The 27036-nt window shown below is 46.6% G+C and overlaps 4 protein-coding genes across 6 annotated transcripts; 3 read left to right on the forward strand and 1 right to left on the reverse strand.

The window, feature by feature from the left end:
• Positions 1 to 504: 504 nt before the first annotated feature.
• PRELID3B (PRELI domain containing 3B) lies at positions 505 to 6046 on the forward strand. 3 transcript variants are annotated; one of them, XM_058814437.1, is made up of 6 exons: positions 505 to 618; positions 1202 to 1370; positions 1719 to 1808; positions 2176 to 2246; positions 2992 to 3094; positions 3765 to 6046. In XM_058814437.1, exons 1-6 carry the CDS (start codon positions 587 to 589, stop codon positions 3882 to 3884), a joined length of 585 nt encoding a protein of 194 aa, XP_058670420.1. In that variant the 5' UTR covers positions 505 to 586; the 3' UTR covers positions 3885 to 6046. The 3 variants fall into 3 exon arrangements, with proteins under 3 accessions (XP_058670420.1, XP_058670422.1, XP_058670421.1); XM_058814439.1 differs by having other exon boundaries at positions 4436 to 6046; XM_058814438.1 differs by lacking the exon at positions 505 to 618 and adding an exon at positions 713 to 1082.
• A 6045-nt stretch (positions 6047 to 12091) lies between these two features.
• On the forward strand, positions 12092 to 13252 carry ATP5F1E (ATP synthase F1 subunit epsilon). Its single transcript, XM_058814441.1, has 3 exons — positions 12092 to 12220; positions 12361 to 12487; positions 13100 to 13252. Exons 1-2 carry the CDS (start codon positions 12189 to 12191, stop codon positions 12482 to 12484), a joined length of 156 nt encoding a protein of 51 aa, XP_058670424.1. The 5' UTR covers positions 12092 to 12188; the 3' UTR covers positions 12485 to 12487; positions 13100 to 13252.
• TUBB1 (tubulin beta 1 class VI) lies at positions 13126 to 18010 on the reverse strand. Its single transcript, XM_058814440.1, has 4 exons — positions 17862 to 18010; positions 16328 to 16436; positions 16056 to 16166; positions 13126 to 15935 (listed from the first exon to the last, which is right to left on the reverse strand). Exons 1-4 carry the CDS (start codon positions 17916 to 17918, stop codon positions 14857 to 14859), a joined length of 1356 nt encoding a protein of 451 aa, XP_058670423.1. The 5' UTR covers positions 17919 to 18010; the 3' UTR covers positions 13126 to 14856.
• Positions 18011 to 21541: 3531 nt separating this feature from the next.
• On the forward strand, positions 21542 to 26593 carry CTSZ (cathepsin Z). Its single transcript, XM_058814711.1, has 6 exons — positions 21542 to 21776; positions 22262 to 22425; positions 24020 to 24199; positions 24788 to 24938; positions 25140 to 25302; positions 25757 to 26593. Exons 1-6 carry the CDS (start codon positions 21640 to 21642, stop codon positions 25868 to 25870), a joined length of 909 nt encoding a protein of 302 aa, XP_058670694.1. The 5' UTR covers positions 21542 to 21639; the 3' UTR covers positions 25871 to 26593.
• The last annotated feature ends 443 nt before the right edge of the window (positions 26594 to 27036 follow it).

The following is a 27036-nucleotide window of genomic DNA, read 5'->3' on the forward strand; positions in this document are numbered from 1 at the left end:
TACGAAACCTCTTACAAAACCGCCGGGCCGGGCCGGGCCGGGCCGCGCCGCCGCTCGCGTGACGTCACACCCGCCTGCGCGCCCCCTGCCGGCACATCGCGGTAACGGCCGTGCTGTGACGTCATCGGCCACTTGCGGCAGTGCTGACGTCATCGGCCACCACACCCAGCCCGGGCCCCGCCGCCCCTTGCTGCCTTGCCCTGGCGCGGTGGGGCCGGGCTGGGCCGTACGAGCCCGGCCTGAGCGGAGCGCGGCTCACAGACCGCACCCGCCCGTGTTTGCGCGAAGGGCGGCGGAGCCGGCGGTGCCACCCCCGGGCGCGCCCTTCACGCCCAGCCCAGGCCGGACCGGGCCGGGGGTCACGGGCGGCGCCCGGGGCCGCCCCAACCTCACCCCGAATGTCCCCGGCCGGGCACGGCCCCGGTCACGCGGTACACGCCCCGTGACGTCAGCGCGGCGCCGCGCGGCGATTGGCGGGCGCTGTCCGCGCAGGCGCGCGCCGCCGGCGGCAGAGCCGGGCCCGCGGAGCCGAGCGGCGGCAGCGGCGGCTCCGGAGCGCGGCCGGGCCGGGAGCGGCCCCGCAGCCATGAAGATCTGGACCTCGGAGCACGTGTTCGAGTAGGTGCCTGCGGGGCGGGGGAGGCGGCCGGGCCCGCCCCGAGAGCGGCGGGACTCGTCCGGCGGGCCGGGGGCTGCGGGGACTGCACCGGGCCAGGGCCGCGGCCTCTCGGCTCCCCTGACCTTCCCCCGGGCTGGGGGACGCTCCCGGGGCCGGTGCTCGGGCTGCGGAAGCTCGGCAGGGGCTGAACCTTGCGGGGCCAGCGCGCTGCCCGCCCTGAGCGGTGCCCTTGTGCTGCCCCCGGCTCCCGAGCACCGTGAGGGCCTGCTCGCTCTGGGGCTCGGCTGCTCCGGACTCCTGTGTTAGAAATGATCTGAGGGAGAACTCGTTTGAGGGACGTAGAAACTTTAATGGATCACTCCAGTATTATGAAAATCGGGATAAAGGGCAGTCTTTTGGCATCGTGTCACGGGGGGAAAAATCTTTTCCAGTTATAACAGAACCAGCACACCCAGTTAATCAGGTATGTTGTGTTTTCATGAGCACTGCCCACTCAACGAAATAGAGGTTTTTCTTCGGGGAAGGACACAATCCTATTGCAAACCGAGTGTGCAACTCGGTGTCCTGCTTGTGTTTGTGCAGTCACCCCTGGGAAACTGTGATGACAGCCGCCATGAGGAAATACCCCAACCCCATGAACCCCAGCGTGGTGGGAGTGGATGTCCTGGCCAGGCACGTGGATCCCAGCGGGAAGCTGCACAGCCACCGGCTCCTGAGCACCGAGTGGGGAATCCCGGCCATTGTGAAATCGGTGGGTGTTGTGTCACAGGCCACGAAGGGACACCGCAGGGAGGGGAGGCTCCTGAGCCAGCTGCTGTCATAGATGTATATCGTTTCACAACTGTAATGGTTTAAAAGTTTAATGGCTTAAGCATTTATGTACGGGGAAAGCTTAACAGCACCCTGACAGCCAAATCTGCACCTCAGGCTGCTTCCATCTGGAAAATGAGATCTACCTCAGCTAAATAGCTTTGTTTTAAGCTAAACCCTACCTGTGTTCTCTTGGTGTCTGTTCAATGCAGTAACCACTGCATTTAAAGGCATGAAGAATTGCAGTGGGTTGGTGGAATTGATGCCATCTCTGTTTGCCTGTCCCCAGCTCATTGGCACCTGCAGGACAAGGACATATGTGCAGGAGCATTCTGTTGTTGACCCTGTGAAAAAAACAATGGAGCTTAAATCCTGTAATGTAAGTAGTTGTGTTTATGCCTCTCAAATGGAACACACCTTGTACTTATAAAAAGGAAAATTATCTTGAAAATAACTTGAAAATTGCATTGGAACAGTACAAGTTAAAGGTTTAAGTAACGTGGTTAGAGTTGATCAGTTGTGGTTTTCAGGAAGGAGCTGCTTGGCTTTTGGATCTTGTCACTGCTGAGGCTGTGAACACACTGATGAGCAGGAGGAGTTTTGGGGGAGGGGATGGTGTTAAGAAAAAATGTTTTAAAGCCTCTTGGTGTAGGTACAGTGTGACTGTTTTGTAATCACATGATATTTTGCTCTCTGTAGTATTCTGTTATTTGTATTAAAGGGTAATCCTGTCCTGTGTTCTACAGATTTCATTCACAAACCTCGTGTCAGTAGATGAGAGGCTTGTCTATAAACCACACCCTCAGGAACCACACAAGTGAGTACCCCCCTGCTCTGAGATTGACTGGATTTTGCTTTGAACGTGTCCCTGGTTTCCCTTGATCAGAAGATGAGGGTTACATGGCTTTTATTTACAGTAAATTGTCTAAACCAGGATTAAATGGACTGTCACTTCCTGCAGTGACATTGGTTCTGCAGAGCCCTGGGAGACTTTGGGTCATTCTGTGCTGGAGTCCAGTCCAGTTTAGGGTGTGAATTTGTGCACATCTGCAGTTTTCAGCTCCTTGTTCCACATTTATGTGCTTTTAGCCTCTGATTTTAGAGGTTTGTGTTTTGGTGGTTGCTTGGTGTTTTAACTTAGAGCTTAGTGAGTCTGTCCTGCTGTAAGTGGTGACAGTTCTGAAAGATGGTTCTAGGGATTCTAACATTGGAGATTTTCTGTCACAACAGTCAGAAATGTTCAATCCCTATTGTTGAAGGGGATGTTTTAATACTTTTCCAGTATTCAGTAACTCCATATCTGCTGTTTCCACTCTTAACATGCTGCTGCTAAAGATGGGAATGGCTGAGAGCCCCAAAGGGAGGCTGGGACTTGCCAGGCACCCTTGGGATTTATTTGAGAGGTAGAAGCATAAAGCAGTTACACAGTGTGGCAGTGGGTTGTGTTCAGGGGGCAGGAAGTTCTGTTACAGAGCAAAGCTGATGAGGAATGTTCTTGTGGGGGAGGAGGGGGTTTCTCTTTTAAACTACTCAGAGTAATTCAGTTTCCTGCTCTGTTCCAGAACCATTCTGACACAAGAAGCAATAATATCTGTAAAAGGTGTCAGTCTCAGCAGTTACCTAGAAGGGCTAATGGCAAACACAATTTCTTCCAATGCTAAAAAGGTAAGTATGGCCTTTGTGTGAAATGTGTGATCACTAGCTAAATGTCAGAGGGAATAAAGATCTCTGCTTTACCTTTTGGCTTTGTCAGCAATCTTAGAAAGGAGCCCCATAGTTCTGCTGCCTTTACTGCAGAGACTGAATGCTCAGCATGCTGAACTTACTCTTGTTTTCCTCTTGTGAATGGAGATCAGATAAATTATTATTGGCAAAGCTCTCTGAATCTTCACTGGAGAAAACATCTTCAAGCAGCGTGACACTGTCATTCTTGTGCTGCCCTCTTGATGCCATCTGTTCATTTTTGCAGTCAGAAAGGAATGTATGAATACACACTGAAATAGTCATGTGGGAGCAGTGGAGCAGTGTTTTAGCTGAGTGTGTCCTCTGGCTATCCAAGGATACCTTGAGTTCAGCCTCAAGAATGATAAAGCAGTCTGGATAAAAAGTATTTTATGGATCATAATGTGAGAACTGCTGATATAAGGAATTGTTTTCATGAACTCAAAGGCAGAACATGTTCAGCAGTAGTGCAGTTATTGAAATAACATCAGAGGCATGAACTTCTGTTCTTTCCTTTTTCAACTACTGTGACTTCAGTCATTTGCAGTAAGAATTTAACTGACTGACTTATTCACTGAGATTTGCACTCTAATAAACTTTCCTTTAACTGTAGGGCCGTGAAGCATTGGAATGGGTCATTAAAAGACTGAATGCTGAAATTGAAGAGTTGGCAGCTTCAGCACGAGGAACCATGAGGAATTCCATGGCAGCAGCAGCATTTGTAGAGAAATGATGATAGCTCTTAGACCTGTGTCACTAATGAGGCTGAACGACCTGCAGCCTCTCTCCAGGCCTAGATACATGTATCCTTTGTTATTTAAAGGATGTGTGTATGAGGCATGTTATAAATTTAATTTGGAGAATTTTTCCCAAGGCTGAGGCTCAAAGGCTATTTAATATATTGGGTCAGCTGGACCGATGAAGAAATGAATTTAAGTGTAGTTCCTGTATTTACATGAACACTAACTTATAATGTTTGCAGATGTGAAATAGCCTCATTTAGTGCTGAGGCTGCATATGGTGGAGGACACTGGCATGTTAGGCTAACTTTTATTTTTTTGTGTGACTTATGGACTACCTCTTTTGGGACCAAGCCCAAAATTAAGCAGAATGGTTGTTCCAGCATTGTTCTTTTTGTTGATTTTTGACAGTTGTGTGATACAACTTGGTTTAACAGAAAGCTTATTACTTGATGCTTGAAATATAAAAGAATGTACAAATATTTTTTGATAACCTTTTTAACTTGACTGATTGAACTAACACGGTACTCAAATTGTTTTTCAGGCACTATAGGTAAAACATCAAAGTGTCTCTTACCTACCTATCAAGACCTAAATCCTGCTCCTAAATGCAACTTCAGTGAGCTGGGCATGCAGTACCTTAAAGTCAAATTTTATCTTAAACTTCTGCAATAAATGTCTCCCTTTTGTAAAAGCCCATTACATAAAGGTACAATAAGCACAGAGCCTTAAAATCTTGTAAGCTGCTACAGTAGTGGGTGTCAAAGAACCAATTAAAGACTAAAAAACCTTTGTGAAAGTGGCTGAGGAGATACCTAACCAAAAAAGGAAATAGTATTTAGCAATATACTTAAGTTGATCAGAAATAACCTGTCCCATCCAGTGGCTGTTGTGTTGGGCTTCACTTTAACCGGAGTTCTGAGTTCCAGTTCCCTTCACCCTTTGAGCTGATTTGCTCCCAGTCCAAGGCCCTGTGTGTTCCCAGGGGTGTTTCCTGGTACTCCCTGCAGGTTCCTGGTACTGTCACAGTCACTCCCTGAGGAAGGGAAAGGTCAGCCCTTGGCACGTGCCAGGCTGTGCCATGCAGGCACTCCCGGGCACCTCACGGGACTCTGAGCCCCTTCAGGGGGAGCAGGAAAAGGCAAAGGCCCAGCCCAGGGGGAGCTGATGGGGTATTTTGGTGCCCAAGGCTCTTCCTGGAATTTTGTTTCTAAGCTTACAAGTGATTTCAAGGCTCTCTCAGCCTTTCTGAGCTGTAGTGTCACCCTGCCCAGCATATTTGATTTTGCATGCCATTTCTGTTAGATCAAATTGCCTATTAAGTACTGTCTGCTTACAGAGCTTCTTTTAACAAACAAGAACACTTCCATAAGGTTTGTGCTGGGGGAAGAAAACAGGAATATAGATATGTAACTTTTAAAAATTAACTATTCTAAACAGAATATTTTTCTAAACAGAAATGGCTTGAGACTACCTTACTAATTTAAGTCATTGAAGTTTGCCATACTTTTACAGGAGATTATTACAACTGAAATAACATTTCAATTTTAAAAGTGTATGTGAAACTTCTGCAAAACTGTACCATCATTTCTGATGAAGATGCTTAGCTTGAAATTCATTATATATGTTTGCTCAGCCATTAGCATCGTTTGATATCCTAAAGTCAGTTTTTTCATTTCCAAATTTTTCTGCACTAGGGACTGCATAGTAGAACTCACAGTTTGGCCTTGCACTGAAAAAAACCTTACTGGTTAATTTCTACAGGCATTCAACAACTTCTTAAAAGATAATAAATTTCTTTCTTCTATTTTATTTATATGCCTGCATTCTCATTCTGTCAGAGTATGGCTTTCTGTATGTGGCCATTTTTAAATAAAATTTTGTTTCAATTCTGGCTAATTCCTGAAACTTTCTGGTCTATTTGTGTTTTAGAACTGTGAGGTGAGTAATCTAAAATAAGGAGGCTGAAGGTGAAGAAATCCCTGGAGTGAGTGGCTTTTTTTGAAATGCATACCCTAAAATGCACATTCACAGCTGCTGTGGTCGTTTTTGCTTCTCAATAACTCAGCTTTTCTGCCAATGTGGCTTTAACTAGCAAGCAGATTTCACAGTTTTTTGTGGAGCATCCCTCCTGTGGAGAGATTTTCACGGGCTGAGCTGTGTTCAGCTTTGCTGCAGCCAGTGTGGGTTGCTGTGGGTGGGTGCAGCACCACGGGGAGAGGGCAGGGCAGGGAGGAAATGGGGCTGGAAGGAATGGAGGAAATGGGGGGGAGACAGCAGCTACAGCTGGAGAGCAGAACTGAAGGGCCAGGAGGAAAGAATTTTGAAAAAAGGGGGAAGGGACAGGAAGTGTTAGGACAGAGGTGGAGGGATGTGCTGTGAACAGATCAGTGCTGAGGGCTCTGATGGATCCCTGCCCACCAATGGGCACCGGCCCCTGCTCAGCCACAGCTCTGAACCACAAGTGCCAGCCAGGGTTTGCTTCAAAAATAAACCAGAAAAATTGTAACCACCATTTCCTACAACATTGCTGATCTGTCTCCTGTGGTCTGTACTTGCATTAATATTTCCAATAAATGTCAAATATAGTAAACATGAGCACCCACTGTGTGATAACTGCAGCATTTCCAATCTCCTGGCCCTGACAGAGCATTGGGTCAAAGGGAAGGTCAGCAACCTGCTGAGGTTCATTTTAATGGAAGAACTGAAAAGAACTAAAGAGCTTGTGTGGAAGCAGTGAGTCATTTTAGAATCCTTCCATTTCTTAAGGTGGAGGTTGTTCTTTCATTTGCCACAGGATCTGTTAATTTCTATCTTAAATAACTCCATAGCTTTGCTTTACAGGTTGCTGTAGAAGTGAATTATTCTAAAGGTAAGGCTACATGTTACAACCAAGCTGAACTAATGGCTTACCTTAGGAGGACCATGGGCACCAGCTGTGGACAAAATATCTTACACCATGATGCTGTTTTGTTGTAACCACATTTAAAAAGTAACACAAGTCATTAACCACATGAAAACAGGAAGTAATACACAAAATTTTTTAAACTTGAGTGTACCTGAATTCTGCTCTGCAGATCCTGGGTCCTCCTCAGGCCATTTATGCCAGATTTTGTAGAATGAACAGCTGAGACTTGGATGACAATGCAAAATTATTTTTACTTTGAATCCTGGTGTCCAGAAGTTGAAAATTAACATCTTCATCAAGTAACCTTCAAAATACTGTCCTGTCATAGAAACCAGCACAGAACTGCATCTCCCTCTCAAGATTAGAGCTGATTCCAGTCAGGTGTTTGCTGGCACTGTGTGCAGGGCTGTGCTCAGACAGGAGATTTAGCAGGGGATGACTTTATTGTCATCAGCATGGCATCATTGCCAGGGGCTGTGCAGCAGATTAGGGTCAGCAGCAGAGAGAACAGCAGAGCTTTACCAGCACAGCCCAGAATGGCTTACCCAGGCAGAGAAAGGAGGTAAATCCACAGCTACCCAAGGTAGGAAACGTTGTTACTGACCTCTATGTTTTGTACAAAGGTGACCATAATTCCATGTTTCTTGACAGTGTTATTTCATAGGCAAAAGTGCAATAACTTCATTATTTTAAATTCAGACAGAAAGAACTCAGTGAAGAGCTGATGGAATTTATAGACTGTTGGACACTGGTTTTTTATTGTATTGTAATTTGCCTTTGTTTTTTAATATTTGTTCTCCCCAGTAAAACACACTTGAGAAAACTCTGAGATTAAAGGTAGTCACAAAATTATATTGTTTTTAGATAGCAAGGGATTTTTAAGGGCTTAATTACTTTTATTAAGAATACAGGGCAGCAAGAAAACTTGTTATTTCATTATAAGTTATGCATGTTTGGAAAAAGTCATTTGTTTTGCCTTTTGATCTATAAACATTGTACTCTTGAAAGAATTGCAGCCATGTTGCAACAGCTCTTAAATTGCAGAAGCATTATCTATAAGTGTTAATTATATTCAGGAACTTTTGGGGGTCTCATCAATGGTATAGAAGCAGCTCTGTTTTTAGCATGGCAATTTTTGCATTGTGCTAAACCCCCACAATTTAATGTTTGCACAGTAGGGCACCCCTCAAGCTCAGTGGCTGCTCAGCAGACACTGCCTCAGTCGAGAGGTGACCTGGGTGGGAGTTGCACCCGTGGTGATTAAGTTAAATCCATTACACTCTCATCTGGCCGGGGGTTGTGTAAGAGCAGGGGCAAAGCTGGGGTGTGTTCACTGCAGCCTCCTGTACCTTGCACTTCTGGGTCCATAAAATGTGACTGTGACGAGGGAAGAGCTTTTTGTGCCTCCCTGTGCCTGTCTGGAGAGGCAGCCACGGGTCTGAGTGCTCTGAGCTTTGCAGCACAGTCTGGAGATGAGAGAGGGCAGCTGTGGATCAGCCTCTTGATCTACTCACACTATAATTAGATGCACCTTTTTGAACTGAAATTTAAGCTGTTCTGTTCCCTTTTTAATCATGTCTGCCTTCTATCACAACTTCTCTTTATGATATTTTTATTAAACAATTCAAACTAGCACAAGTAAAAAAATTATTGTTACTATACAGGTTTTCTATCCAGAGGTATGAAAGAAAGGTAACAAAATAAGATCTCTTTTTATCTGATAACAGAACTGCTGTTGCTGAAATGTGTATTTCTCAGACACAGAATCAGTTTAGCAAATTGTTAGCTTCCAAAAGCAAATCCCGCACATGCTACACAGAAAGGTAAATCTGGTTGAACAAGGACAGGCATGTCAGGAGAGAAGATTGTCTGCAACTGTACATGTGATGCTGTACTGGTCCCCTGGAAAGGCACAATGTTCTCAATAATTCTGTGGGCTCCTGTTACTGGAGCTTTTCTGCACCAAAAGAGAAACTACTGAGACCAAGCACAGAGTTTGAATCATTATTTTTAAAAAATTGGAGGGTAATGCTGTCTTTTTGTTTTGGTGTGATGATAGAGATATTTTATTTAAAATATTCCTGATTTAACACCCATCATGTTGGGGATTTATTTGGCTTTTCAGTGTCATCTCTTCAACCTACCTGGACCTACTTGGTCTCACTTTTTTGGCCTCCCTGGACCCCTCCAGTGCCAAGACTTTAGCCTCCTTGGAACTCTTTAAAATCCCCTTTTCAGATTCATTGGATTTATCCAGTCTGAGCTCTTCATCCTCTGTGGAATTCTCCAGTCTCACTTCTTCATCCTCTCTGGACCTTTCAAGTCTCACCTCTTCATTCTCCTCAGACTTCTCCAGTACCTCCTCTTCAATCTCCTTAGAGCTCTCCAGTCTCACCTCTTCAGACTCCTGGGAGCGCTCCAGTTTCTCCTCTTCAGTTTCACTGGACCTATCAAGTGTCACTTCATCAGGCTCTCCAGATCAGTCTGGTGACAGCTCCTCAATCTCTTTAGATCTCTCAAGTGTCACCTCTCTATCCACAGATTTCTCCAGCCCTACTTCTTCACTCTCCCTAGACCTCTCCAGTCTCACTTCTTCGTCCTCCACAGATGTTTCCAGTCACAGCTCCTCAGCTTCCCTGGACTTTTCCTGTACAATCCCTCCATCCTCACCAGGTGTGTCTGAGTACAGCTCCTCCACCTCGTCAGAATCTCTAGACCTGACCGATTTGAACTATTTCATGTTTCAGCGCTCCTCTGGATTATCTTCATCAGCTCCTGGGGATGTTCCCAACCTCATCTCTGCCCCTTTCCTGGATGTCTCCAGCCTCACCTTTCAGGATGCTTCTCCCCTCAGCCCCTCAGTTTCTCTGGACATGTCTAACCTGGCGTCCTTAGTTCCCCCAGACCTGTCCACGCTGACATTCCTGGATGTTGCTAATCGCGCTGCGGCGGCGTCTCTGGATCTGTGCATCTGACCTGCCAACCCTCCCCTCCTCTGCACCTCCCTCTGTCCTGCCAGCTTCTCTCCTTTATCTGCCCTCCCCTTTCTTCTCTCGCTGAAAATTCCTACCTGAGGAAAGTTTAGGGCTTTACAAAATGTCTCCTGGCATCTAAACTGGGCATGAAAACAGGTCATGCAAATCTGTAATGGTGCCTTGGAACAGCTGCATAAACATCAACATTTATTCTGGAATTTTTGTAGAGCACAGTTTCTGTCACTGACTGATATCCAGTCATGGCTGGTGCCTCACCCAAAGGTTTGGCTTTTTCAGTTCATGCTGAATTTTTATCTATCAAGACCAACAAATAGTAAATAGAGCTAAATGTGTAAGTAACAGCATCCAGGTTGTGTATCTCCATTATGGATTTGCATCTGAGTTAATTTCACAGAATTGCAGGCAGAGGCATTTCACAGGGAGATACAGAGAGAGAAAATGTGGTGGGAAAAGAAAAATGTGGAGCAAAAAACAGGTGAGAAATGGGTTAGGGAGAGGAAGCAGAGAAGCTGTGGAGCAGGAATAGAGGGGTACCTAGCTGGGAAAAAATGTCCAACTCTACTGGCATGGTTTTTCTCTGCCAAGCCATCTATGGCGCCTGGGCTGCCCATGAGGCTTAAAATAATCTTAGTGCTAATTATTTTACCTATCAAATAATCAGATGTTCCCATTAAAGAAGCATGTCCCATCTGCATGCTACATCCTCTTTCTCAATATTTGTAAATACTGCAGTTACTTGTCTTGCTGCTTAAGTAGCACAGAGCAGCTTCCCAAAATCTTTGGTGCTCTCTTGTATATTTTTGTTATCATTGTTATGACTGGGGCTTTGAAGCCAAATATATTTCCTTTCAATATCACTGGCACCTTTCTGTGTTAAAAGTGCAGAAACATGTCTGTCATAACAAATATTTTAATTGGAAAGCTTTGCTCCAATATGCCACATCTCTCACAAAATTAAAATGTTTCACACAAAAATAAAGAAAACAAATGTATAATGTAAGAATTGTTTTCTGCCTCATTTACACCAGTTATTTCTTCAAAATTAGGTAGGAACAATTGCAATATGTGTATTTAAGAAATTAACCCAAAATTCTATAGGAGCTGAGTTGTTTAACAGTTAAAAAAAATACTGATCACTGGTGCAGATCTCACTGTTGTATGCTGGTGAACAATTTTTCTTTTTGTTCTGGTGGCTCTTCCCTGACATTACCATGTCATGGGTTGTTAATGGCAAAGGTTCTGGACTAAATGAGATCTCTAATAAAGCTGAAAATTACTCTGTGCTTTAAAAATTGTTTGACTTTGGATAAAAGGAAATAAAAGAGAACAAGACAGAAGTGCAAGGATTTGTTTAATAGCCAGTATTTAATTTCCTTAAGTATTTTTTATTAATTATTTAGATGAACATTAGGTTAGGACCAAATTGCTCACCTATCAAAAATTATTTGAATCTTCGAATAGCTTTTTGCCTATTATAGCTGGGAAACTGACTATTTTTTCTTTGTGTCAATAGCTTCTAGTTTGCTACGTTGTCTTTTATGTGTTTGTTTAGAGGAAATGATTGAATTTCAGGTGTTTGTATCAAGATCCAAAGGAAGCCCATGGCAAGGCACTGTGTCCAACGGGACAGAACTGTCACAGCCACACAGATCAACTCCAAAATTAAAACAGTCTGTTTAAAAAACATCACTGGCTCCACATGCTTGTAAAACGTTTTCTTTTTAATGTCTCATCTAGAAAAAAACAAGAAGCGATGGCACAGAGGGGTAAGAACAGATTTGGATGCAAAAGACACCCATTTAACTTGCTCGGATTCTTCGATTACAAGAGGATTTCTAAGGAAGGAGTTAATGTGTAACTAACAAAGTGCTCTTTAACCAGCAATGAGCCTCACAGAAAACTTGGACTTTAACTTATGTTCTTTAGGTATTTGACATCTCGTGTATTTCTGGCAAATGACCAGCACTGAACCGACTCTGGCTGGTTTTGACAGCCAGGCAGGCCCCGGCCGGCCACAGGCGGAGGCGGGACGCTCCCATGCCGGGAAGGGCGCGCACCTTCCCGCACAGCTTCGGCCGTGAGGAGCCGGAGCCCGGCGCGGACCCGCCATGGCCCCGCGCAGCCCCCTCACGGCCCGCCCGGAGCCGCCATGGCCCCGCCCACCGCCCCTCACGTCCGCGGGGCCGCCCGGGCCGAGGGGAAGGGGCGGGGCGAGCCCGGGGCGCGTCAGGCGGAAAGGGCGGGAGCTGCGCCCCGGAACGGAGCCCTCTGATTGGCCGCTGGCGGAGGCGCGCGCCCGCGACGGCGGCGCGCGTGGGCGGTTCCCGTGCGCTGATTGGCCGGCGGGCACGTCCCCTGCGGCGCGCGCTGACCTTGCCCGCGGAGCCGCAGCCATGGTGGCGTACTGGCGACAGGCCGGGCTCAGGTACGGCCGCGGCGGTGGCTCCGCTGTGAGGGAGCGCCTGGCGGGGTCACGGCGGCGCCGGGGGAACGCGGGGTTGGGGCGGGGGAGGCGGATTTGGGGCCGGGCCCGGATCTCACCGCCCTCTGTCCCCCCGGCCGCAGCTACATCCGCTACTCGCAGATCTGCGCCCAGGCCGTGCGGGCCGCCATGAAGCCGCAGTACAAAGCGGAGGCGGAGAGGGCAGCGGTGGCCACGGTGAAAACGGTGAAGCCCAAAAAGGAGTGAAATGTAAGTGGGTGGGGTGGGCCGGGTGCGTGGCTGGAGCTGTGTAGGGCAAGAGCGGCGTTAGCGGTGACTGTGGCTGCTGAGTCCATTAATCCCCAATACCTGGGGATAATCGGCTCCGTTTCCAGCCGTGGGAGGGATCGCGGCCGGTGCGGGCGGATGTGCGCAGGTGTTTGAGCTGGGTACGGGTGGGACGGGAACAGCCTGATCCCATCCGTGGGGTGAGATGTGCTGGCTGTCAAACCCCGCATTGAACCTCTTGGGGTCTGGTCACACTTGGTATGGGCTTACACAGAACAGCTGCGGCTCTGCAGTGACACTCACAGGGTTCTCTGTGGTTTTCATGTTTCATACTTGCTAGGCCAGCAGGCAGCCTCTCTGAACTGCTCCTTCCCCTGACCAGCAAATTCGTTGTATGGGTTATCTGCTCTGTGTGAGACAGATGCTGCTTGTACCTTTATTTGTGCCATTCCATACATCACAAGCAGCTGAAATATTTTCTGTTCTGGATAGGACAACTTCTATTCCTCATGTGAGATTAAATAAACCTTTTGTTTAAAGTGTATCTTGTACACATTCTTGAATTGAATAATTTGTTTTTTTAATCTCTTGTAGGAGCTGATCTGTGGGGAATAACAGCAAACTGCAAAGGCCAGCTGCAGACTGCAGTAGGCGAGCTCAAGACTGCAGTGTAATGTCACCACATGAGCTGTAGAACTTGCCTGTGTATGTAAATTGACATGCTAATAAATGTAATTTCTGAATGTGTGGAAAGTGTAGTTCCTCTTGAAACAAAGTTTCTGTTCTGCAGAGACATTTACTTTTCAGTTCTGTTAAAATAAAAGGCTGCTTTTAGCACAATCTGGACATTGAGTAGCCACATTGTTTATTTTTAAGCCTTAACTTTTTTTGGGTTTCATGCTGATATTTCAGGTGCATAAATGAGTGAGAGATTTGATTGTTGTTTAAAACTTTTATGCCTATTTTATTTAAATTATTACTTTGGAAAAAATCATGGCTAAAAGCTGTATAAACTGAGAATGTAGCATATGGATTTGAAAACTGGAAGCAGGATAATTGTGCCATGGATGTGCTGCTGGAGATCCAGTCTCCAAGTCTGAGACACTGAGCAGTGAATCAGGAATTGGGAGAGCTGGTGTCATGTAAGAGATGGGGAAGGAGACACTGGAATCTGAATTGTTTATGCTGCATTTTCCTGCTGCTGTGTGTCCTCACAGCAGGGATGACATTGTCCCACTGCACAGGAGGATTGGCTTCAGGTTCCTTCACCAAGACTGAACTCAAACATGAGGCATTACTTTCTTCAGAGTACAACAACCTTTGTTAAACCTTTTCATTTAAGAGTATAACTAATTTAATTCAAAGTTACTTCTTGCAAGAATAAACTATGGGGGTTTGTCTATCAAATGTTTCAAGTATAAAACTTTTCATAGAATGGTATATAATCTTTATTTAAAATAATAATATAAATACATTAAGTAGGCAGCTGTGATGGCAAGAATTTTTTTTAACGAAGGCAAAATAAGATTTTGTTTTAGTGACTGCCATAGAATTTATATTAACAAACTACAAACCATTCTATGTCATTTTTTGTTGTACTGAATGTTAGGAAAAAAATTTACAGTAGTTAGTACCTAGGAAAAAAAATGCCACACCAAAACTTTTACACAATGTCACAACTTAGTGTGCTAATGTAACTCAACCTGTAGTTAGAAACAGAAACAAACCACACCATGATAATGAATACAAGCTCTGCAATAATATAAGCCAGCAATGTGATAAAACAATTAAGAGTACTTATAAAATAAGAATGTGCATATTCAGTCATTTGCCCCCTGTTGTTTCTGCAGATCTACATCAGTCTGTGGAGTGATAAAAGAGTCACTGCCTTTGGAGGCCTCAGAGATGTGCACATGATCCTAAAACAGTAACGAGTTCACAGTCAGCAGGGACTGTGTTTTCCTGACAATAAATACTTGTGATGAGCTGACAGCACATTTTGCTATTGCTTAAGATCCTGATCTATATACACTGGCCCAGTGGCTGTATGGTACATTCAGTATCTGGTGATTGTGTTCCAAAAGTGAATCCATTTATACAGGAAAGGCTGGTGTGAGATGACGTGTCCTCATAATGGATTGGTTTGAGGAGAGATTCCATCTCAACAGTTGTTCAAGACAGTAAAGCAGAGCTGCCATGAATTTCAAAAGCACTGTGTTGTAATATCAGATATACTTGGCCAGATGCACAGAAGTTCTGAAGAGATGTGTTATTTTGGGTATGCAGATGATGACTATTGCTCGTCTCTAGTGAATGTGAACAGGTTCATTTGAAGAATATTTTGATACTTTTTACTCTGCTTCCTTTTCTGGCTTGGCTTCTGCTTCCACTTCTACCTCTTCAAATTCCTCCACGTCTGCAGTGGCATCCTGGTACTGCTGGTACTCGGACACGAGGTCATTGGTGTTACCTTCTGCTTCAGAAAACTCCATCTCATCCATGCCTTCCCCCGTGTACCAGTGGAGAAAGGCTTTCCTCCTGAACATGGCTGAGAACTGCTCGGACACCCTGATGAAGAGCTCCTGGATGGCCGTGTTATTGCCAATAAACGTGGCTGCCATCTTCAGCCCTCGTGGCGGGATGTCACACACGGCCACCTTCACGTTGTTAGGGATCCACTCCACAAAGTAGGAGCTGTTCTTGGTCTGGACAGACAGCAGCTGCTCGTCCACTTCCTTGGTGGACATTCTGCCCCTGAAGATGCAGGCCACGGTGAGGTAGCGCCCGCGGCGGGGGTCGCACGCTGCCATCATGTTCCGGGCGTCGAACATCTGCTGGGTGAGCTCTGGCACCGTCAGGGCCCGGTACTGCTGGCTGCCCCGAGCTGTCAGCGGGGCAAAGCCGGGCATGAAGAAGTGCAGGCGAGGAAAGGGCACCATGTTCACCGCCAGCTTCCGCAGATCCGCGTTCAGCTGGCCGGGGAAGCGCAGCGAGGTGGTGACGCCGCTCATGGTGAGGGACACCAAGTGGTTGAGGTCCCCGTAGGTGGGATTGGTGAGCTTCAATGTCCTGAAGCAAATATCATACAGAGCCTCGTTGTCAATGCAGAAGGTTTCATCGGTGTTCTCTATCAGCTGGTGGATGGAGAGGATGGCGTTGTACGGCTCCACCACCGTGTCCGACACCTTGGGGGAGGGCACGACGCTGAAGGTGTTCATGATCCTGTCGGGATATTCCTCTCTGATCTTGTTGATGAGGAGCGTCCCCATGCCTGAGCCCGTGCCACCACCAAGGGAATGGATGAGCTGGAACCCCTGAAGGCAGTCACAGCTCTCACTCTCGTTCCTGACCACATCCATGACGTTTTCAATCAGTTCAGCACCTTCTGTGTAATGGCCCTTGGCCCAGTTGTTGCCAGCACCTGAATTACCTGTGAACAGAATTACAGGAAGAACAACCACAAAGTTAACAGGAGAATTTTTGAAGGACTTGCAGGGCCCTTTTGGGACAGCTGCCTGCAGTCAGTTTGCTGGCAGTGTGCTGTGCATACCATGGATGAAGTTGTCAGGCCGAAAGAGGGGCCCGATTCTGCTGGAGCGGACACTGTCCATCGTCCCAGGCTCCAGGTCCACCAGGATGGAACGGGGCACGTATTTATGGGCTGGAACAAACAAAATTAATGCAAATAATTACTGCTAGTGGTCAAAGAAACAGGCTTACAATACACTCTGGAAAGTCCAGTCCACCTAGAGTGGTTTAGGCTTTTTGTGGGTTTTTTAATTACTTATTTTAGCCTCCCTGTTGGCTCTGCTGAGCACTTACAATAAGCCTCATTGAAGTACACGTTAATTCGCTCCAGCTGCAGTGGTGAATCCCCACGGTAGTTCCCAGTGATGTCAATGCCATGTTCCTCACCAAGCACCTCCCAGAACTGCAAAAGGAAAGAGGTACAACACACTGAGAATGATTTTTTTATTTTCAGCATGTGTTGAGCACCAGCTCTGGGAACTGTGCCTGAAGCAGGGGATGCTCTGCCATTTATGTACCAGATCAGAACAGGAATCCTTCTCTCTCTCTCCCAAATAAATCTGAGGGAAAAATTTAGCAGACCATTTATGCTGCTTAGCTATGACCCGTGCGCTAATAGGTGGCGGCCCTCAATTTGTTCTCTTTATAGTAAAAGAAAATTGATGTTAGTTTAAAATTTTAAATAACAATTACTACTTGGTATGAGCTTACAAAAACATTGTGAGGGTGTGGATTAGGGAGAGTTGCTCTGAGTCCTCTCATGGCACAACAAAGCTGGCACAGGCAAATTTGTACGTGAGCAAGCCTTTCCTCAAACAGCTGCTGCTCCTAATTGTCCTATCTTGACACTCATATGGATGTGCTCTTGTGCTGGGCTCTTATCTGGGCAGCAGCCACAGCAGTGTTCATGCAGACACACCCACCCACTGCAATGACCAGGCTATTCTAATATTAAAGCTCTCCTGGGTCAGTCCAGTCCCATTTTGAGTGTACAAATACACCACTGTCAACAGGTCCATGTTCCATGGTTCATGTTCCATTAAAAGGAATCAAGGTTAGGCGTGGGAGAAGCGAGGAAGAACAAAACAAAACAATCCCTCAACTATCCCATGTCTTAAAAGACCTCCCAGCCCAAAATAGATAATTTTGGACAACTTCCTACTTATCAATTAAAGAAAAAAAAGAAAGTATGGACATCACACAGCATAGTAATTGAGGGGTAATTTTACTCCTAGCCCAGAAAGTCAGCAATAGTGACTACTCCCTCTGTCACAGCATCCAGTGTTTGAGCTACACAAAAATACTCCGAATGACACCTGTCTCTCACAGGAGGCCAGTGACACTGTGTCATTCTACACTCTAACACAGGTCATGCTGTTGGTTAATATGATCCCATATGATCTTTAAGACCCCTTCCAACACAAACCATTGTATGATTCTTTGATATTGAAGAATAAAATGTGGCAGAGCTGCTGCATGGCTGAGCTAAAGTACCAGCAACACAACTGCACAGCCCTGGAATTACTGGCTCTGTCACTTGTATCTTGCAGGGGATGTGAGTTCCCCTGGGAACAGAGTCCCAGCAGGAATGCTCTGGTGCACCTGCAATCCCTGGGCCATGGTTATTGCAAATGAACATTAACCTTAAAGGAACAAATCCAGCTTTTGGTTTAATACCAAAATATAGTCATGGTTCCCTGCTAACCTGCCATGCTTCCCCCCACTGAGTTACAAGGTAATTGTCCCCCCAGAAGTGCCCATCCACTGATGATGTGTGACCTGCTACCTCTGATCCCTGCCAGTAATCAGTGTTGAAAAGAGACCTTACCTTGGATCCAATTTGGTTCCCACACTGGCCAATCTGCAGGTGCACGATTTCACGCATTTTGTGTGGCTCAGACCTGCCGGTGGCTTCAACCTCACCCAGGCTCTGCAGCTCCCCAGAACGAGCCCTGTGCCTGCTGCTCTATCAGCTACACCCAGCACAGCCCGGCCCAGGGGCCCTTTTATACCCCAGGGAGTGTCACAGCCAGCCAGGGGAGTAGCCAGCCCCAGGCTCTGCACCAGGAGCCCGGGGCCCCTGCCCTGCCTGGGTGCAGGTACGGCAGCACAGGGGCAGCACCTGTGCCTGGGAGAGCAGCACTGTCACCTGCACCCTTCCCCTCTCTGTGCCCCACCTGTGCCTGGGAGAGCAGCACTGTCACCTGCACCCCTTCCCCTCTCTGTGCAGCATATATGTGCATATTCTGTTTGTGGATGTGCACATTCTGTTTGTGGATGTGCATATTCTGTTTGTGGTACATTATTCTATATTAAACATAATATATATACAAATATATGTGCATATGTAGAGATTATAGCCCAAAGTGAGTGATCTTAATTAATTAAGCACATGTGCTTCTGCCACATAATTTAAATTTTAGCATCATATGAGTCATAGAGGACAACACCCATAATAAAAATGGTAACAACTTGAGAGCAGGATTGCAAGGCAAACTCCAGTCACTAACAAGCATAATTCCTGATGTTTGACTGCATGGAGGAGGGAAACAGGAGCAGGAACAAAAGATACTTTGTAACACATAAAAATAATGCTGTACCCTCAGTGATACATGGTCCTTAAATACTTATAGGAATCCATCATATTTAGCCAAAACTTGAATTAACTTGTGATTAACTTGCACAGTTAACTCTCCCTCTCTCCCATTAAGAATACAGCATTTCTAATGTTTCTTAATTTCTTATATTTCAGGTGTGCTTCAGAACTTGCCAGGAACATGCTAGAGGTGAAAACCCCATTTCACTGAAGCTCTCTGAAGTGAACTGTAACATTCACTGAGTGAAACATTTCCCTTGCTAAAGGAAACGCTGTGAGGCAGAACAAAACACAGCACAGTCATGTTTGCCTGCTGATAACCAGCACCAGTATCACTGAGCAGCAGAAACCCAGGCTAAAATGACTTGTGGAAGCCTAGAGCAGTTTCATGACATGTCAAGTGACTGTCGCTGCCTTGCAAGTGTTCCTTTTAAGGATGGGGAAAGGAACTATAATTTGGAAAGCACCTTAAAACTATTCAGCATAAAATGGTGAAAGTGGAAGCCTTGACTCCCTGAATGTCACTACTCAACCACTTTATGGGTTGCTGGAGATAAGGGATTTCTGAGCTTCCATGTGGTTCCAGAAGAAAAATCAGCTTATTCCAGGCTTCCCCTCCACTTGATGACTTCCCCCACCAACCAATGAAGGAACAGACAACTGCTCCTGACACAGAGCTCAGCACCAGAAGTGCATTAAAAAAAAATAGAGAGCAAACATCTGTCATCCTCTGCCATGCTGTGAGCACACTGATTAGGGAGCAATAAAAGGAAGACTTCAAATGCAGGTAGATTCATTTTGTTTCCTTAAAACACAATCATTTTATCATTTTCAAAAGATAAGTGGAAAGCCAGTTTACCCAGCAAGAGACACAATTCCTTCTACAATTCCCTAAGAAAATTCTGAAAAGGTTATTTGGACACTTACTTAAAAAGCATATCTCATTTTATTTATGCACATTTTGTACTTGTTTCCTCCAACCATCCTTAGCTAAGAGCAGCAATGCACATCTGAGTTGTATATTCAACTGCTGCATTCTGAATAGACATTGACACAATGCCAATAACAAATACTAAATAAATATAATATAAAATATGAAAAATATATTAATTTATAAAAATATTAGATAATATAAATTAAGAATATGCAATGTATTCACAATAGGCACAGCTTAGGAAGAGGCTGAAGGTGCTAATTCACTGTCCAGAACATTTAACAAAATAATTTCAGCATTAAATAAATTCACTGAGCACATCTCACAAGGAAAGGCAGAAAAGGGAAGCAAAGAAATAAGCAATCACTCAATAGGGGTTTTTCCTCTTGCTGAAAATAGCTCCCCAGAATCATGTGCCTCCTCTGAAGTGCTTCCTTATAGAGCCTTAAACATTCTGGCAGATGACACCGGGCAGCCGAGATGTTTGTGGGCTTGGGCCTCTTTTCCCTCTCCTCCCCATCTGCATTTCTGTCTGAGTTTATCCACGGCCGGCCTAGGAGGGGCTGTTTCTGTGGAGGTTCAGCTGCAGTCCCTGCTCAGCCCAGCGACCCCCGGGCCTGTTAACACGCGGGGCTCCCAGCAGCGCCACGGCCCATGTGCAGCTGCAGATTAGCGGAGAGAGGCACCGCGGAGAGGGGCTGAGCTGGATGGGCCGGCTCTCAGGCGCTTTGGCACGGGGGAGATTAGGAGCAGCCTGGCACTGGGCACAGCTGGGGCACTGGGCACATTATCAGGCTGCCACTGCTCGCAGATGCCACAGTCCTGCTGTTGGGCTCGAGCTGAGACCACAGAGACACCAGGCTTTTGTGGTTGCTGGGCTATTTGTTGTTGGTTTTGTTTCCTTGGTTGATTTTTGGGTTTTTTAACACTACCCCCAATAAACATGCATGTGCAAGGAGGCATTCTGGGATACTCTTTTTTTATGGTTTGCTTGGGAGGAGCTGGCTTTTCAGAGTAGCAGAGAAGATTGTTGAGAGGAAAGCCTATTCAGTTTGAGATAAGCCTGGCTACAGGGCATCAGATAATTTTACAGAGATCTGTGAATGGCTGCCAGACAAGCTGATGCAAGTCTTAACTACCCTGGGCTAACTGAATCACCCCTAATAATGATACCAAAACCAATGCATTCAACTCACAGGCTCCATTCGTGCTCTGCTGTTCCTTTTCCTGTGTTTGTTCTCTGTGCCTCAGTTTCTCTGCTCATCGTGTGGAGCTAATAAACCTCAGGCCCTCTGCAAAAAGTGCTGAAAGCTAAGGAAGAGAAGCTAGGAGGGGAGAACTGTCTGTGGTTTAGTAAACCTGTTTATCAAACATGAAAACTTCTATCTAATGCATGCAAAAGAGACTGATAATCCACTCACACAGTCACTAGAAGCTTCTGCAGGAAAATTAGAAAACTATTTTTACTATTGACTAAATCTTCTAGCAAATAATAAAGAACCTTCAGATATTCAAGCCCTAAGGAGCAGCCTAGAAAATGGACACCGGCCTGTGTTCCTTTGCTAATTGTAGCATTAAAGGGCTTGAGAAATCCAGAAATTGGGACTAGGAAAAAAAAAACAACAAACAAAAATCCAGTCACAGTTTCTGGCCACAGTCTAGCACAATGCTGAGGTGTTAGGCCAAAGGTGAAGAAACCTGTGACAGGGCCTGTCCCAGACACAATCACAACCCATGTGACCGAATTTTTGAGCTGGAAGCGCCACTGGGGGCTGGGACGGCGGGATTGAGTTGGCTCCTCGTTCCCCAGAGCTCCCTCGGACACGCTGAGGCGGCACCGAGGAGGGCGCGGGGCCGGCCCGCTGTCCCCGCCCGCTGTCCCCGCCCGCTGTCCCGGCCCGCTGTCCCCGCCCGCTGTCCCCGCCCGCTGTCCCCGCCCGCTGTCCCCGCCCGCTGTCCCCGCCCGCCGCAGGTGAGCCCAGCCCAGCCCGGCCCGGCCCCGCCCGTGCCTCCGCTCCTCCCCTCCGCCCTCAAACCCCGGCGCGGTCGCAGCCCGGCAGCCGCCGCTGTCCCAGCATGGCCCCGCCGCTGCCGCCCCTCATCGCGCTCCTGCTGCTCTGCGGCTGCCTCTGCCCGCCCGCCCGCGCCGGGCTGCACTTCAGGGAGGGGCAGCACTGCTACCGCCCGGCCCCGCGCAGGGCGCCCGGCCTCAGGTGCGCTTCGCTGCCGTGTGCCCTCCGGCTCCTCACGGGTGGCACGGCCGGGGCTCGGGAGGGTTCGGGGATTTCGGGGGTGCCCGGAGAGGTCTGGGGGATTTCAGGGGTTCCCGGGGGGTTTCGAGGGTGTCCGGGGCGGTCTGGGGGTGGCCGAGGGGTTCGGGGGTTTCAGGCGTTCCCTGAGGATTTCGGGGGTTCCCGGGGTGTTCGGGGGCTCCCGGGGCCGCTCTGGGGTCCGGGATGGGCCGAAGGGGGGGGGGCGGTCACGAGACCGCGGGGCCGGATCGGTCACGTGACGCCGGCGGCCACTCGCGGGCTCGTTGTGGAACTCGGTGGAATCCGTGGGGTTTGATTTTTTGGTTTTTTTTTTTTTTTTTTTTGTTGCTTGTTTGTTTGTTTTTTGTTTTGCTTTAAATAACACCCGGCCGTCCTGCTCCGGGGGATGCCGGCGCTTCCTCCCCGTCCCGTTCCCCCTTCCCCAGGACCTACCCCCGCCCGCACGAGTACCTGGACGTGTCGGCGCTGCCGCGGAGCTGGGACTGGCGGAACGTGAACGGGGTGAACTACGCCAGCACCACTCGGAACCAGCACATCCCGCAGTACTGCGGCTCCTGCTGGGCCCACGGCAGCACCAGCGCCTTGGCAGGTACCCCCGGGCTCCCCGCTGCAATCGGGAGTGTTTGGAAGCAAAGGAAGTTTAGATTCAGGTTACTGACAGCTGGTGTAAGGTGCTAAATCACTGCAGGGACTAACGCAGCAAAACTGAGGCTGAGGTGCCTGTGAATACACCAGAACAGTGGGAATGCCCAAGCTGAAGGCAAGGAGGGTTGGTTTCAATAGGAAAAGCAACCAGAGTGTGGCTGTGTCCACCTTATCCAAAGGCAGCAAGGGGGGAATGCTGGTATGTGGTTAAAAACCTGTTGGCAGAAGGAATGTGGCCATAGCTCCTCCCAGACTGCTCTTTTGGTCCTGGGGTAAGAGCTGGAGTTTCTGCCCTTCCCTCAGAGGTGTGGTGATGGCAGCCAATGCAAAAGAGTTGTCAGGTCTCCTTCTGGTCCCTCACTAGAGCAGGGGCTCTCCAGCCATGCTGGCAATGAGGAAATGAAACAAAGTGCCTCTTGTGGGATATTTGCTGCAGGAGCCCTGTCACTGCATGAACTGACCCCCCAGCAGACACTAAATCTGATTTCAGCCTTTTTCTTAGTCAAGGGGAAGTAGTGGTTTGCTACAGATGGAGAAGTAGTGGCTCTAGAGAGAATGCATGATTTGCATGCAACAGCTTCGTGCTGGAGAAGCACTATTTGCATAGGGAGGCTGTAGGAAAATTATCTGTGAAGGGGAAACAGCAAACTGGGGAGAAGGGGGCAGACAAGGCAGGTGTGAGCAGACAGCAGGAATCATGCAGCACACAAGGATGTGGACAGGTATGACACCTGCCAGCATGGAGTGAAGGACTGGGACAGTAAAATACAGCAGCTTGCAGGAAGATTAGGCTGGGATGATAGCTCCCTGTTCTGTCGAGTTTATTTGAATGTTGTTGGTACTAATAGGATTTAAAGTAACTACAGTGGCATCAGTTAAAACTGTTAATGCAGAAAAGCAGTTTATAAATACTCGTCAGGAAGCTTTTCTGCCAAGTAAGCTTCTTGTTTCTGACAAAAGAATGCAGCAGGGTGGTGGTGCCTGCCTGAGATGGCAGGATAACAGTGAGATGCTGGTGTAACAGCAAGGAGATAAGTCTGAAAGCTTTCTCCTGCATTTAGACTGTCTCACAGAGCCAGCAGCCTGGCCTCCATGGGCTTATGTTTATGCATGGGCTTATACATAAATCTCTACTCCTCTAAAAGATGATGCTCAGAGCTGTTTTGAGATGTGTATTTGAAAAGTCTTCGCTGTCAAAGTCCGGAAACAGATCTGGAAGTTTTCAGAAGCTGTGTCTTGAATTAAAAGAGGTTTAGGGCTCTTCAAGGCCTTAGACAGATCTTACTCATCTCCATGTTTTTGCTGAGTTTTTAATGGAAAAACCCCTCCTAATGGAAACCCACAACAATAGCTCAGCCTCTGGTTTGAATTAGGTCAGGCTGTGTTCCTCTCTGCAGACAGCAGAGCCTTTCCAACCACAAGTGCTGCAGTCTGCAGCCAGTGGCAGGTTCAATGGAGAGGAGAGAGTTTCAAAAGCAGCTGCAATGTGCAGCCACCCACGAATTCCAGCAGCAAACCCCAGTTTCTTGTCCTTCCAGACCGAATCAACATCAAGAGGAAAGGGGCCTGGCCCTCTGCCTACCTGTCTGTGCAGAATGTCATCGACTGTGCTGATGCTGGCTCCTGCGAGGGCGGGGACCACTCGGGGGTCTGGAAGTACGCGCACGACCACGGCATCCCCGACGAGACCTGCAACAACTACCAGGCCAAGGACCAAAGTAGGGTGCCTCTGCTTTGCTCTAGGGTTTCTTCCCAGCTTTGACAGATCTTAGTGTATTTTAAAAAAATGGTTTGGGTTTTCAGAGTACTGGTTCCTGCTGTTTGACTGATAGAGCAGGTTTTCTTTACCGGCCTGTGTGTGTCTCCTGCTCCAGACAGACAGGGTAGCACTAAATCGTGCTCAGGCAAGTTTGCACAGCTGAATTGTTTTAACTTAATCTCTTAAATCTGTGACACACAATCTCTAATGTACTGAAATATTTACAAGTGTCACCTCAAGCTGAGCAAAGGAGAAACTTAACCTTTGGTCATGTATGACTGGAATGGTTTCTCTATGTCCTCAACAAAGTATTTATACCTGTGAAGTAAAGAGCAGTAAGTGGTGATATAAAGGGACGTTAAATGTGGTTTCCAGAAAACAATTGAGTTCACCAGAGAGAATATGTATTAATAATTACTCTGAAGTTATTAATATCTGCCTCAATTATATTATAAAAGCTCAGTGTCCTACAATCACTTCACTTGAAGAAAACATAAGAAAAATCCTGCAGATTACTTTCAGTGGTAATGTCACCTCTGTTTTGCAGAGTGTAAGAAGTTCAACCAGTGTGGAACTTGTGTCACTTTTGGAGAATGCCATGTGATCAAGAACTACACTCTCTGGAAAGTTGCTGACTATGGGTCTGTCAGTGGAAGAGAAAAAATGATGGCAGAAATCTACACTAATGGACCAATTAGGTAAAAAAAAAAAAAAAGATACATGAAACTCTGTGTACATTTTCACTCTAGCATGTGTCAGCAGCTCTGCTCTAACATGCAGACTCTAGTTTGTCTATAAACTGAGATCAGAATTCAAAATACAAGAAACCCAGCTGGTTTTTAGGCAGGCCCCTGCCCTGATCCCCTTGTGTGAAACCTCCTCTCTCTGTTTTCTTGCAGCTGTGGCATCATGGCTACAGAAAAGCTGGATGCCTACACAGGGGGGCTGTACACAGAGTACAACCCCTCACCCACAGTGAATCACATCGTGTCTGTGGCTGGCTGGGGCGTGGAGAACGGGACAGAATATTGGATAGTTCGGAATTCCTGGGGTGAGCCCTGGGTAAGGAGACACAGCAACACACTTTGGGCTTTGGGGGTGGGGTTTGTCACTTGCTAAACTGCAGCCTGTGGATATAAAACTGAAACTTGCTTTGGACTAGACTGCCAGTTTAAAAATGACGCCCAGCCAATCTGAAGGCAAGGATATTTGGCCAAAGTTATTTGAGTAATAACTTTCAGCTCTATCCCAAATTCTGCCTTTCAAGGACATGCAGCTCCTGTTATGGGCAGCTGGAAATTGCTGTGAGTTGTAGGCAAAAATGCAGTCATGGACCAGGAGTGGGTGAGTGGGATGTAAATTCACCCAGGCAGGTTGCCCCATGACTCCAGGGCTGCACTTCAGCTTGAGTGAATTCTCCATTCACCTCATCACTCATATTTGGCAGAACAGGCTCACCAACACACAATTTTTACAGGTGTTTCCTAATTTACAATGCAAATTCAATCCTTTACAGGGTGAAAGAGGCTGGCTGAGGATTGTGACCAGTGCCTACAAGGGTGGGAGAGGAGCAGACTACAATCTGGCTATTGAAGAGGACTGTGCATATGGGGATCCCATACTGCCTTGATTCTACATGGTACAGCTTTGTGTTTGGGTACTTTGGAAGCTTCCCAGCACAAGCTCCTCTTGTTTAAAGAATAATAGCCCAAGACTCCTTCACAGTTCTGAACAATTAGACCAGATGCAACACACAATGCCTTCAAAAAATACAGAACTGCCCTATTTACACCTTGAAGTAATTCACCCATGAAGGAGTTGTCTGCCTTGATGCACAGTATTAAAATCACACTGACTGGATCACAGAACCTGTACATGTAAATATCTATTTTTTTAAATACAAATCATGTAGATGTACTGGAAAAGTGTACTCAATATTTGGGTCTAGAGCTTCTTTTAAATTCTGTGACAGTACTGACCAAATATGTTGCAATGATGCAAAAGCCATGAAAAGTCTGGACCTGATAAATTAAAAATATTGAACCTTGTTTGCTTGACCTCCTGGTGAAATAGTGGTGTTGGAATTGTTAAATGATGAAGTTGCTTTTATCCACCAAAATTATATAATGGGAATTACTTTAGACTGTCTTTTGGTTAAACACTTCTTACTTGATTAGCCTTGTCTTTGCTCAAATTTCTTGTTTTAATATGTGATTATGCCTTTTTTCTCCTAAAGAGGCAAAACATAAATTACCATAACCCTGAACTACTCACTAATATTACAAATCAGTGCCATATCAGATGTTACTGCCTGACCTTGCTAACTGATTTAATAAACAGACTTTTTCTCTTACATGACTGGGTCTTAAGAGCTTATTAATGCAGGTGTGTGGTTGTCTCTCTCTGGCCTGATGAACAATTTTATACAGCAGTGATGCTGGTTCAAACAGCAACGGGGTATGAACAGGATTGTGGGACAGCACTGATCACAGCTTCACAAAGGGTTTAACAAGTTACAAATCATCTACAGAGGAACTGTTTAGAGGAAGTGATACCAAGCTGAACACAGGAAAGTAAAGATAAATCTTGTTTAAACTGCTGGTAAAGCTGCATGAACACAGAGCAAACTGCTCTTGATTATCACCAAGAGCTTGTATAGGGCTGGATCCTAAATTTATTCTCTGTAAGGTGAATAATTTCTGCTGTTAATTCAACAGTTTACTTAAATTACAAAAACTAGGTCACATGCAAATTTTAAATGGTGAGAGTTAGCTAGAATAACAGTAAATCTTTTAT

Source organism: Ammospiza caudacuta, chromosome 15 (genome assembly GCF_027887145.1).
Source record: "Ammospiza caudacuta isolate bAmmCau1 chromosome 15, bAmmCau1.pri, whole genome shotgun sequence".
Lineage (NCBI taxonomy): Eukaryota > Metazoa > Chordata > Aves > Passeriformes > Passerellidae > Ammospiza > Ammospiza caudacuta.

Excerpts from the sequence above, each read along its gene's own strand:
- PRELID3B (XM_058814437.1), top strand. The coding sequence starts at position 587 with ATGAAGATCTGGACCTCGGAGCACGTGTTCGA. Across the intron at positions 619-1,201 it reads ACCTCGGAGCACGTGTTCGA|TCACCCCTGGGAAACTGTGA; the intron begins GTAGGTGCCTGC and ends GTGTTTGTGCAG. Across the intron at positions 2,247-2,991 it reads CACCCTCAGGAACCACACAA|AACCATTCTGACACAAGAAG; the intron begins GTGAGTACCCCC and ends GCTCTGTTCCAG.
- ATP5F1E (XM_058814441.1), top strand. The coding sequence starts at position 12,189 with ATGGTGGCGTACTGGCGACAGGCCGGGCTCAG. Across the intron at positions 12,221-12,360 it reads TGGCGACAGGCCGGGCTCAG|CTACATCCGCTACTCGCAGA; the intron begins GTACGGCCGCGG and ends CCCCGGCCGCAG.
- TUBB1 (XM_058814440.1), bottom strand. The coding sequence starts at position 17,918 with ATGCGTGAAATCGTGCACCTGCAGATTGGCCAGTGTGGGAACCAAATT. Across the intron at positions 16,437-17,861 it reads GGAACCAAATTGGATCCAAG|TTCTGGGAGGTGCTTGGTGA; the intron begins GTAAGGTCTCTT and ends TTCCTTTTGCAG. Across the intron at positions 16,167-16,327 it reads GTACTTCAATGAGGCTTATT|CCCATAAATACGTGCCCCGT; the intron begins GTAAGTGCTCAG and ends TGTTTGTTCCAG.
- CTSZ (XM_058814711.1), top strand. The coding sequence starts at position 21,640 with ATGGCCCCGCCGCTGCCGCCCCTCATCGCGCTCCTGCTGCTCTGCGGC. Across the intron at positions 24,200-24,787 it reads CTACCAGGCCAAGGACCAAA|AGTGTAAGAAGTTCAACCAG; the intron begins GTAGGGTGCCTC and ends TCTGTTTTGCAG. Across the intron at positions 24,939-25,139 it reads TACACTAATGGACCAATTAG|CTGTGGCATCATGGCTACAG; the intron begins GTAAAAAAAAAA and ends GTTTTCTTGCAG.